Source organism: Halichoeres trimaculatus, unplaced genomic scaffold (genome assembly GCF_033239565.1).
Source record: "Halichoeres trimaculatus isolate MK-OKI-2021-1 unplaced genomic scaffold, fHalTri1.1 fHalTri1_scaffold_16, whole genome shotgun sequence".
Lineage (NCBI taxonomy): Eukaryota > Metazoa > Chordata > Actinopteri > Labriformes > Labridae > Halichoeres > Halichoeres trimaculatus.
Window position 1 is genome coordinate 24926589 of NW_027437194.1, and position 12094 is coordinate 24938682.

Sequence of the window (12094 nt, forward strand, 5' to 3'; positions counted from 1 at the left end):
TATAAAACAGCTGATGAGTTCCTGGTGTATGTCAGAAGAGTTCACGCACTGAGTCTCCTTGTTTCGTAGTAACCGCGAAGTCTGCAGCGTCATTGCGCAACGTGGACGCACAGGCTGGCCCACGCTCTGTGTGGAGTTTTCCACATGGCTCAGTGAGGCGCACGCACACACACACGCACACACACAGCTTATTCATAAAGTTAGACCAGAGACAGCTCTCCTTCTCCTGGCTTGCGCTCCCCGCCTGCTTGTCTCACTAATAACCTGTGACAGGTTCTTGGAAAATAGATTACCTGGCTGCTCACGGCCGCAGTGCTGTGGTGCGGTGGCTTATCCAGGAGAGGGTAGTTCACTAATGAATGGAGGCATTTCTCTGCTTGTTGAAAGTCCTATCGATATTCAGATGCAGTTTCGCTAAAGGCAGGGAACTGCTGGGAGGTTAACCAAGCAGAACGCTGCTAAAAACACTTTTACGCACGGGGAGCCAGCATGAAAACGCGCTGAATGCTTCTTAATAATGTCATGGTTAGTGGATTGATCTCACCTGATGCACAATTTACACTTTCTCACCTGGACAGGAAATGCCCACATGCAGGCTGAAGTCCAGACTGCAATAAACTCTTATGAAGGAGCAAGAAAAGGTCATAAACTTACTTTGACTTGTCGGAACTCATGGTGACCGGTTTTCGTCTTTAAAGCTGATCACTCCGGCGTCTTCTGCTCAGCTTCGGTCCGTCTCGTAGTCGTTGTTTGCAGATCTTCACCTACTCTATTTGTCGCGCTGTCTGAAGAGTCAAATAAAAACGTCAAAAGAAGTGGAGCTAACTCGCTGGAATGATTTCGTCCTCTCTAGAAATGAAGAGTAAAACCGAACACACGGTCCTCATATTGTGCTGGCTCCGTTCAGGTCGCGACTCGGTGACATGGTGGAGGTAAAAAGCTTCTTTTTGTGTCTCAGATGAAGCGTGTGGAGAGACTCTGGGAGCGCAGCGTGTCTTTTTCCATATTTAAAGTGCCATCCCTCCTCCTGAGTGACGACACGGGGGGGCGGAGGTCACGAAGTTGCTCTTGGGTGGCGCTGCAAACACTTCAACCTGACTGAAGGTTTCTTTATTGCTTCATTTGCATCTTACGGAGCGAGTGGAGCCCGACTTTCACCAGAAAGTTAGATAAACATGTGGCTTTGTCCAGTTAGGAGGGAGGAATTTAGCTTCAGATCCAAATCATTTAAAAATTAACTTTAATTCGGTAAAGATTACAAACTTTCCCTGCTTTAGAAATCAGAAGCTGCACATTTTATTCTTTCTCTTGCGTTAATTTAAACGCACGTTTTGTAAAGTCCAAAAGATTGACGTCATACGTAAAAATAAAACACATTCCTCAGGTAAATATAATGAATTGTAGAATCCAACAGGTACAGGTGAGTTATGTTAGAAACAGACTGGCTGGGTGGTGTTATAGAGACTAGCGACCTCTTCTGGACAAATACGCACAAACTCAAAACTTGTGACGGAAAGAATCATCAGTGTATTTTTCTTCTCAAAATTTAAAACTTAAATTTGAGGGAGGGGAAATGAGAAAAAAAATGTTGAATTTTTCCTTATTAAGCCACCATGATACAAAAAATAACAGAAACACTCAAAATGACGACAAAACAACACATTTATTGTTGACAAGAGAACATTTATTTTAAATTGCAGATAGAAATATAAATATACAAAAGTTGAAAAACATCAATAAAATTTTCTTAAAAACGTTGATCTTTTGAAAAGATTGTCACACACTTGTGACTTTTCCTTGTTGACACTGATTTGGCTCTGAAATGTTCCAGATCTTCACAAAGTGCTCAGGAACTCTTTCACCTGAAAAAACAGCAGAGACAGAAATATGTTAGCATCTCAAATCTGATTCAGTTTAACTTAATGCTCAGTTAAGATTTGAGCTAAGCTTTGTGTCTTTAACTGGCTCTTATTCTTATCTGATGACCTTTAAGCTGGCTGGAAGTCTCTAAAAAGTCTCCTGTGTTTACCATCAACATGAAACTAACAGAAGCAGCCCTTCAGGCCTCGTTTCCACGGGTGAAACCAGCCTGTGTGTGTATTTGTATCAGCAGGGATCACGCCCAGCACGCTGCTCACACTGCAAAAACTGAAACCTAAGCAGGTTTTTATTTTTTATTTCAAGTAAAAATGATCCATTTGACTTAATGTGGGCCACATCACCTGAAAACATAGAAAATGTCTCTTTAAGATCCTCAGAGAGATTTCAAGAAAGAAATGCTTGCTGCTTAAGACAGGGTTCCTACAGCTCAAGGTAAGTTAAATGTAAGACTTTTTAGGACTTTTTTAATGACGTTGGAAATCAAATTTTAAAAAAAGTCGACAACGAACCACAATTGGAACCCACAAAACTAACAAACAAAAACACCACATGAATTGCCTGGGTTAGAGGCAATTTTAATCCAATGTTAATTTTACATAAAACATCACTTTTTACCTTTTTTTTAACCCAATTTTTACAACTTTATAACTATTTTGCACCCATTCATCTTTTTTGGCCACTGTCACAACCATTTTTGGAATTTTTACATGTTTTTTGAAATTCAATTTCAAATTTAATTCTTAATTTTGCTGCCATAATCAATTTTCCAAAGCCACTTCTGGATTTATTTTGCTCATTTTTGCTCATTTTGTCTCTCTCCAGGCACCCTAGGTAGAACCAAGACATGCATCTGTATTAAAGTTCCTGGTGCAGCCACATCACCATTTTGTTAGATCCACTATTGTGATTACTTGATGTTGCCACGAGACTAAATCAGGAAATTATTTAGAAAAATAGACTAATGAGTCTTAATATTTTTTTTACTTCAAACAAACATAAATCTTACCAATGTGTTCAAATTTTTAAGACTTTTGAAATTTTGATTTAAGACTTTTAAATGCCGATTCAGGCCTTATTTTTAGAACTATGAATTCAATGCCTTTTAAGACTTTTCAAAGATCCGCAGGAACCCTGTAAGAGTAAAAAAAAAAACAATTTTGCCAGTGAGATAAAAAAAAGGACTTGTTTAATTACTTGAAATAAGACATTTAATATTTCAAGAAACATATCAAAACTATATTTTTGTCCCAACTGTCTGCACATGAACTAGAAACACTGTTCACTTCTTCATTTTGAGTCTATTTCAGCTCTGCTTCCTCTATACTGTCTAATCTACACAAAAATCTTCACACGAAAGAAATATTGAAGTCTGCTCCCTTTACTCCAGAGAGCTGGAGCTGAATGAAGTGGTCTCACTTTCAAATTTTAAGAGGATGAGAAACAATTTGGAGGCTGTGGATGCTTTGCTTAGTAAACTTGATAAAATGTGGGTCGGTAAAGCAACTCTCTGATTGATAGGTCATGTATTTTACCATGTTGTTGAAATTCACTTTGTTTATTTGTGTGTGTAGCTGCTCATTGTCTGTCAGTAACTTTAAGCATGCTGCTATCTCTGTTATGGAAGCCCATTTTCATCAGTGTTATAAAAGATTTTTTTTAAACTGTTGAAGTCAGATAGTAAATAATTTATGAGATCAATTGAATTAAACATAAAAAAATATTTTTTGGGGGAAAAATAAGCCACAACTTTTTTGTCATCTCATAATTTTCACTTACAAAACTTTTTTATGACTTCACTTTAAGAATTTTTTTCCCATTGAGGCTGTGTCTCCTTCTGTTTTTGTTTTTTTTATTTGCCAACCTGAAAGTTGGTTAATGAGATTTTTAACTGGTTAAATAAAATCAACTAAAATTAAATAAATGTGTTTCAGAGCCACTTAACCTCTTAACCAGGTGACATCAGGATATTATTCCAGTCTGCTGCATAAATAAATTCCTAGTGATGTTGTAGTAACAGTTTTATCAACAAGTCTACAAAGTTTGAAAAGTAAACAGACTTTATGGAGGCAAAACAACTCCTTCCTGCACAGACTCCATCTAGTTCCCTAAACGTCAGCCTGAATGTCTCTTTTCAGACAGAAGAACAAAAAAATTGACCAAAAGTTTTTAGTTTCTGGTGAAGATCCGTCCTTTCTGTTTCTTTTATTTTCTTTTTTTTTTTCATATTGATATCCATATGATAAAGTGTTGAAAAGTTTTTATTTATTTATTTATTTATATGAACATCTGACTGAAGAGTCTTTATGCCCTTTTACTCTTTGCAGCAAACCAGGTGTCATTTTTGCGTTTTTGTATTTTGAGTGATATTTTTCTGGACTTGTCAGGTGAATTAAGCTACTATAAAGACTAATAATACCATTTGCATTAGAAATGAGACACAACACTTTATTAAATATATATTTTTGCACCTTTATGAGATGTATTATGGGTTTGTGTTTGACTCCTGTAAAGAACTAAAGTCCTTTTTCAATGACTCACCTTCTCGATCATGTCTGAGCTCTTTGTGTCACTCCCTTTAAAATCTTCACCCACATCTATGGTCAGGATGGGAACCTCACTCAGATATTTGAAGTCCATGCTGTGGGCCAGAGAGGGAAACAGTTAGTGATGCCTATCAAATCTTTTTCTCTTGGTAACTTCTTCCCTAAAGGTGAAGCTTTCATCTCGGCAAAGAATTCACCAGAACACATAGGAATAAGGACCCTGACCCATTTCCAGCCTCATCCATTTCTAAACCTCAGTAATGAGGCAGATGCATATCACGAGGACCCGAAACTGTTTGAATAATCTCAGCATTATCACCATCAGATTACAGAAACTCTTTTCTCTGTGAGATATCTGTAGTTTGTGCAGAGAAGCATGCAGCTGCTGAAGAGTTTATGTCAGAGAAGTGTGTTTGTGCGCCTACTTCATGGTTTTATGTTGCAGCCAGCTCTCGTGTTTAAAATGCAGCTTCTCCAGATACTCCAGAGGGATGTCCTGCTCCTCCTCTCTGCCTCTGAGGTGTAACCGCTCCAAACATTTCTACAAACACACACCAGAGCATTCAAATGTTTGAAATCAAAGCATGATACAGCGTCACACAGGGTGAAGAGCAGAGCAGAGTGGAAAAATCAGAGATTAAAGGAAGTACCTCAGGTGAGGCTCTGAGGTAGATGATACCGTCCAGCTCGATGTGCTTGCCGAACTGGTTGTGTAGCCAGCCGTGCCAGTCCTGGTAGACGGCCCATTCTGTCTCACTCAGACACTCGCTCTCATAAAGGTTGGCTGCAAAGATGTACCTGACCCAGGAATGAGACACATTAGAGTTAACAGGATCTGAAGAAATGAGTTTTCATTGTCAACAAACTGCTGATTCATATTTCTGATTCATAATTACAAACACATGACTAAACTAAAATATATAATATTAATATCACACTTAAACCCAAGAAAAGGCAGTCATTTTCATGACAGGGAAGAAAAAAGAAAAGGGTGTGGAATTTCTTTAGCAATTGTCTAGAGTAACAGTTACCAAAGTGGAGGCTGTGAAACACAATTTACAATTACATATTTCATCCATTTTTGTACAAACAAGAATAAAAAAAAGAGGTTAAAACTGTTAAAAAAATCATGCAAACAGAAAATGTTTGACCTGTTTCTCACATTTTTTTGTTGAAGGCCCTCTGATGCATCAGATAAATTATGTGTCTTTTGTAGGGATGGGTACCGAATTAGGTACTTTTATACTTTTATATATATACCGACCGAATTCTGTCAAACGACTAGGTATCGATTCATGTGAAACCAAAAGGTACCATGTTTAGGTACCTGAATGCATCCTTGTGACTGTGAGGGAGTGGAAGAATAGGTGATTTTCCATGCTGGACATGAACACAGCATTACAAGATTAAATATTGAGGAATAAATTTGTTAAATTGAAATTTTTTAATATTTCATTATTAAACAAATTGATATTTTTTTACCACATAAACACAAAAAAGTACCAAAACTTGGTACCATTGAGTACCAGCACCGATTGCCAGGTACCAGGCATCGGTACCGTATCGTTTCAAATGTGAAAGGTACCCATCGCTAGTCTTTTGTCTGTTTTTGGACTGTCCTGTTAGTGTATTCTCATGGCAGGGGGTTGTGTGTCTTCTGGATCACTATTTTAAGGGTTGACAGGCTGAAAAAATTTGGGAACCCCTGCCTTAAACAGCTGACCTGTTCCTGTAGCTTTTTACCCAGCATATTGGATATTATTTTGATATATAGTTATATTGAGCTGTGTGTAATAGATAAATAGATTGTCAGATTATGTTTCATTTATTATTGATAAGTGACAGACTTTGGTGTCAAACAATCATGCACATGAAATATGTGCGAGAAATGAATACTTTCCTGTACCTGCATCACATTCCTGCATGTTCGTCCTCAATTTAAACAAATTATTTATTAGTGTCTTGCTGACAGACCTAAGAACCACAGGTATCTGCTGCAGAAATCCCCACATTTGGCAGGGTCACTTTTCAAGCTTGCTCTCATTTTCATTTAAAACTTAATTATGTTAAATGTTAAAATATATCATATCATATCATATCATATCATATCATATCATATCATATATCATACCATATCATATCATATCATATCATATCATATCATATCATATCATATCATATACTTTAGAATAGTGATTCCCAACTGGTGGGTTGAGACCCAAAAAGTGGGCCACAGGTCTTTGCCAAAGCAAAAATAAAAATTAGAAAAAAACAATCATGTGCTTTTATTTTGAAGGGGACTTTTTTATGAAGTAGATAGTCTGTGGTCCATTCTTTTTTTTTTTCTTTTTGAATTTGACATTCACCAGAACTGAAGACAACCCGCACACTTTTTTTCACCTGATAATTACTTGACAATCGCGACAACTACTTTAGCTATGGAATGTGTTAAATTGAGGACAAACAAATACAGAAACTTTAGCATTTGGTGCAGCGAGGTGCTGGCACATAAAAGCATAAAGCCGCCCCAACTGGCTGACTATGTTATCATTTAGGTCAAAACCATCTTTTCTTTAAGTACAAGAAGTTAAAAATGTTTTTTTTACCAACAAGACATCTTGAATATTTACGTTTCATTCATTGTTATCTTGTATACTGGTGCTCTTTCTTTTGCATAAAACACTTTTCTATTGGAAGTCTAATTACTGGTCTAACTTTCTACGGATCAACTTTATCAAATATCTTGATTTTTGTCTGTTTTTTTTTTTTTTATTAGCCTATAGTGTTTCTTTATATCAGGGGGTCACTGGACTCTGACACTGCTATTTTAGTGTTGTGGGCTGAAAAATGTGGAATCTGTGACCAGAGACTGTGGTGAAAACTCCAAACTGTCAGAAAAAGAAAATAACTACTGCACAATTATGAGTACAGTGTTTTGATCTCAGGTTATAGAGTTAATGAACTTTTGTGACTGTGAGGAAACACCCAGCTCACCCAGAGGCTCCGCCCCCTACATTCCTGAAGAGGTATTGCAATGGAGTCAACTCTTAATAATGGCAAAAAGATGTGGCACACTGATCCAGAGTCTGGCTCCACAGGCTGAGCTGACCTCAGCACGGGGAGCGGTTTTTATGTTTCAGGTCAGCTCTCAGAGGTCAGAGGTCAAAGTGCCGAGTATGAAAGCTACATGCAGATTAACAAGAGGAAGCAGGAAACAGGAAACAGGAGCAGCAAAGAGGAGCTCATGCTGTGTCTATACCTGTCGCTGTAGATGGACCTCTCAAAGAACTGCACAGGGTTCTCCGCCTCTCTGAGCTTCCCATTGGCTGATCTGATCTGAGCGCGCACGCGGCTGATGCAGGCGTAGCTCTGGAAGGTGTAGGCCCACCTCTCTGGTTTCTCGTACATCATCTGCAGGATGTTTCCTCCGCTCCTCTGAGACGTGGTCAGCTCCTGTTCACCACATGGGACAGGATGAGTGTTAGAGTAGTGAAGCAAACAGCTCAGTGTGCTGTCAAAGTGTTTGTGTGAGTATGTACAGACTGCTAAAATAATCTGTGTTTGAGATGCTATTTTGAGGGATTAATTACACTTAAAAAAACTGTTTAATCTAGAGATAATAAATAAATAATAATAGAAATAATGATTTCATTTTGTTTGTGGTGTAGATTATCTGTCCAAAACAAATCTTAATCTTTCTTTTCCAACATGTGACTGTTCTGAAAAGCCTTAACTTGTCTGTGAAAAGTCAACATTCTACTTTTTAAGGAAACTTTTTTAAAATTTATTTTTATGTTTTGTTTTAATTTTGGTCTTGAAATGTAAAACAAAGTTCATAACTTTGGCTAAAGTTAGTTTTGACACTTCTGGTCTTGATTTGGTCACTGCACAGCTCTGAAAACTCTCATGACCAGCAGGGGGCACTGGATTAACCTGCTGTAGCAGGAAATGTAGGGTATGTTAAAGGCCTTAGTGCAACAGTGCAGAACAGTGGTTTGTTACGATACTACAGCTGTTGGACACAGCATTTTAGGAAAATATGATTAGCTGCAGGGATATAATAAATAAATAAAAACTATTAATATTTTTCATGTTCTTGTGATTTTTTTACAGAAAAAAAAACAGAAAACATGAAAAATATTTTGTTGGAAAAGACCTTAATTTGACATATTCAGAAGCCAAATATTGACCTGAAGCAACATTAATTTTGTGATCCTGAAGATCAACTGCTTGAATATCCTCTCATCACAAAATGGGTTAACTGAAAGCTGAGCTGAATGAAATTAATGGAAAAAAACATATTCACCTAATATGTTTCTGCTCTGTGTGAAATATATTGACATTTGGAGAAATGTTCATGAGTTCATGAAAGTTTTTTGCCTTCAGAGAAGCATTTTACCATGACCCATATTTTTACTTTTGTATTTTTTTTAATTTCTTTTAATGCAAAATTAGAACTGAACCTGAATATCTTGATTATGACCTCATCTGTGACTGTTAAATCCCTAAACGAGCCTGAGGTTGACAGTGACACTGGACCTGCAGTTGTCTGAAGGGTTGGAGCTGTTTGCACTGATGATGGCATGTTCATCCGTCCAGGGTGGGACCATCTGTTGCTCTGTGTGTGTGTGTGTGTGTGTGTGTGTGTGTGTGTGTGTGTGTGTGTGTGTGTGTGTGTGTAACCAGTCAGTGCAGATATATGGGCAGATGGCAGCTGCGCCCTAAATACAGATGGAGACTCTCCCAGTTATCTTAACGTGTGCTCTTCATGTTCAACCAGAGGCTGGGTGAGGGAAGCCAGAGGAGCTGAAGAGATCAAGTTTCTCCTGCATGATGAAATTCATCCCTGATTTATTGGTTTGTATGGAAGCCCTGAGTGGACACGCATAGTAATATTTTATTGTCGTGTGTTAAAGTTATTTCTGGTTTCACCCTCGTCTTCATTTCTGAATGTCATCACTGGTTTTACCTTTATGCCAGCCACATCTATCTCCTTATCCTGTTGTAACGCTTTTTTACCATGTGATAAATAATCTTGATTATCTAGAAAAGGAATCCCCAAACATTTTAGTTGCAAAGAAACTAGGAAAACAGATCCACTACTTTCTTTATGCTTGCACTTTATAAACAGTTTTGTACTTCATAAAATGTTTTGATGTTCCAAACCATTTTTGATTGTATCACAATTTATAACTGAATTTTGTGAAGCATTTGTTTAATTCAAACCTTTTGTGTTTTGTTTTTCTCAGTGTTTTGTGAAAAGCTTCATGAATATATATTATGAATTCCATAGAATAAAATTTTTGTGTTAACAAAATATGTTTTGAAATTTGAGACATTTTTGCATTTTGTGTTATGTATTCCATGTTTTTTTTATTTTGAGATAATTATAACTTTTTTTTTCAATTAATGTTTTTTATGTTTTAATGTTTTTTTTATTTATTTTTTTCGTTTTGGAAGACACTTTTATTTTTTCTGTTTTGTGAAAAGCTTTTAAATTTCATAAAACTGTTGTGGCAACAAATAAATGTGGAAAAAGATCAAACATTTTGTGTCTATTATTATGTAAACAATGGTGGCCAAAATTGTTAGGACTGTTGACAGATCTGACCTTTTCTGTCTCTGAATCATGATCATGAAAGATGCAGATGGTGGCTGTGAGCACAACAAATATCTGATGATGTGAGTCCTGTTGTTTTTGTCCACTTAACTTAACTTAAATATTTGGTTTGTCCACCTTTAGCTGCAGTTACAGAAGCACACTGGCAAAAAAAATGCATTTTCTGATAAATTATATACTAATGTTGTCACAGGCTTTCTGCAACTTAAGTCAAAAGCTATCCTTGGAATTTTCTTCATTTTCACTGTTTATAGTTAGGGAAATGACCTTAATCTCATTCTGATGGCTTGTTTTATAGTACATGGAGCATCACAATGAGTATGGTTTTATGGGTATTTTAACGGCCAAAAACCTGAAACCTCTTGAATTAAAAGATAGACTATGTATATGTGAATAGTTTTTCATTTTGCAAGGCACCCCCATCAGTGTTTCCCGACCCCCATCAGTGTTTCAGGACCCCCAAGGGTGTCCGACCCCCACTTGGGGAACTACTGATCTAGAAAACAAAACTTTTACAACTTTGAGAACATAAAATGCAAGAACAATCGAAGTTAATATGCGGATGTTGGCATCGGGCTTCCGTAGTTTTGTTCGGCAGGATGCAGAGTAAAAAACTCTTTGACCTCCAGATATCTCAAAGTTTCACCACTGCACAGAAGTGTCAGATGACAGCAGTGAGAAAGGTTTTGTTTTGTTTTTAAAGTGCTGTAAGATGTGTTTGTACCTCAAAGTCGCTTCCTTGTGTTTGGACATTGCACCACCTCGCGATCGGCTCTGGTACCACCTCCCAGTCCGCGCTTTCCTGCTCCAAAAGGCGCACAAAGGTGGATTTACCCGCCGCTGCACACAAAGGATGCAGATAATTAAAGACTCACCTTTTGATATATGTTTTATCCTCTTTACTTTCTCTGACAGCGTCTCAGCATATTAGAGGTAAATGCTTCAATATGGCACAATAACAGTGCGCGGCAAAATGTGAAAAACAGCGATTCAAGCATTACAGCAGTTTTGCACGGTCTTGAATTGTAAATAACTCCTTTTTACATTCTCACACATGCATTAACTCCAGACTGATGTACTAATAATCTTGTTTTAAGCACTTACCGATATTTCCCTCCACAGAGATCCGCTTTATCCTCTTCTGAAACGAGTCGTTGAGAGACTCATTCATTGACTCGTTTACTGAGTCAGTGCAGGGTCTTTTTTTAGTAGAAGACATTTTCAGAGATGGAATAAGTTTTCTTTTTTTTAAGTTAAATTGGTGCTGCAGCTGTTGCTGTGTCTGCTGAAGGCTCCTTGTTGTTTGAAGTTTGGCGCTAACAGACGTCAGGAGGTTGCGCAGATGTGTCTCCGCCCCGGAAGCAGCAGCAGCCCCGCATGTGCTCAGCGGTCCCCCTCCTGTTCCTGTTTTTTTTTTCTACTAAACTTTATTTTACAAACTAAAAATGTACAAACTGTAAGGAAAACATGCACAAAAAAAAAAAAAAAAACTTGAAACAAAAGGCCAAAAAAAATCAAAACATCTGCAACTGAGGTATCCTGTACCTGTTTGGTTATTGAAGTAAGAATTTTTTTTTTTTTTAATTAAAAAAAAAAAAAAATCTTTTTTTTTTACCCATTCTTTTAAGCAATCAATGGTCACTTCTGTCACTTAATGCCTTAATGAAAGACATTTGGCTGGATTTGCCAGATAAGTGTGTGTCCAAATGAGTCTAATAAGACCTTTTTTTAGAAAATAGGATAAAAAAAAAAAAAAAAACTTCATTAGATTTTAATTTTTGCAGTGTAAGTTACAAAAAGTTTTAATCACCTGTATCACCTTTTTAGTTAATTCAGACAAATATGTAAAGCTGGATACCATCGAAATAATTACCAACTTCTGCACATAACTCAAGACATCCGTCTGAACGGACAGTAAGTTTCTGAATTTAAAAACAATTACTACGTAGTTAAATAAAATGTGCAGTAAAGAAAATTGCTTCAAAGAAACAGGAATGCGTGAATAAGAGTAATCCGCATCTACCTTGAAGTGGTACAGTTCAAGTAAAAA

General features: G+C 37.1%; 2 protein-coding genes across 3 annotated transcripts in view; both read right to left on the bottom strand.

Moving 5' to 3' along the window:
* The window catches only part of LOC141805101 (electrogenic sodium bicarbonate cotransporter 1-like), a 44459-nt gene extending 43427 nt beyond the window's left edge, over nucleotides 1-1032 (bottom strand). For both annotated transcript variants that reach the window (XM_074689836.1, XM_074689835.1), the window contains exon 1: nucleotides 655-1032. In XM_074689836.1, coding sequence (XP_074545937.1) covers nucleotides 655-674 — 20 coding nt within the window. In that variant the 5' untranslated portion in view covers nucleotides 675-1032. The remainder of the gene's footprint in view (nucleotides 1-654) is intronic.
* A 644-nt stretch (nucleotides 1033-1676) lies between these two features.
* dck (deoxycytidine kinase) lies at nucleotides 1677-11404 on the bottom strand. Its single transcript, XM_074690553.1, has 7 exons — nucleotides 11149-11404; nucleotides 10769-10884; nucleotides 7684-7877; nucleotides 5075-5222; nucleotides 4850-4965; nucleotides 4420-4519; nucleotides 1677-1862 (listed from the first exon to the last, which is right to left on the bottom strand). The coding sequence occupies exons 1-7, from the start codon at nucleotides 11261-11263 to the stop codon at nucleotides 1836-1838; spliced, it is 816 nt and encodes a 271-aa protein (XP_074546654.1). The 5' UTR covers nucleotides 11264-11404; the 3' UTR covers nucleotides 1677-1835.
* Nucleotides 11405-12094: the final 690 nt, after the last annotated feature.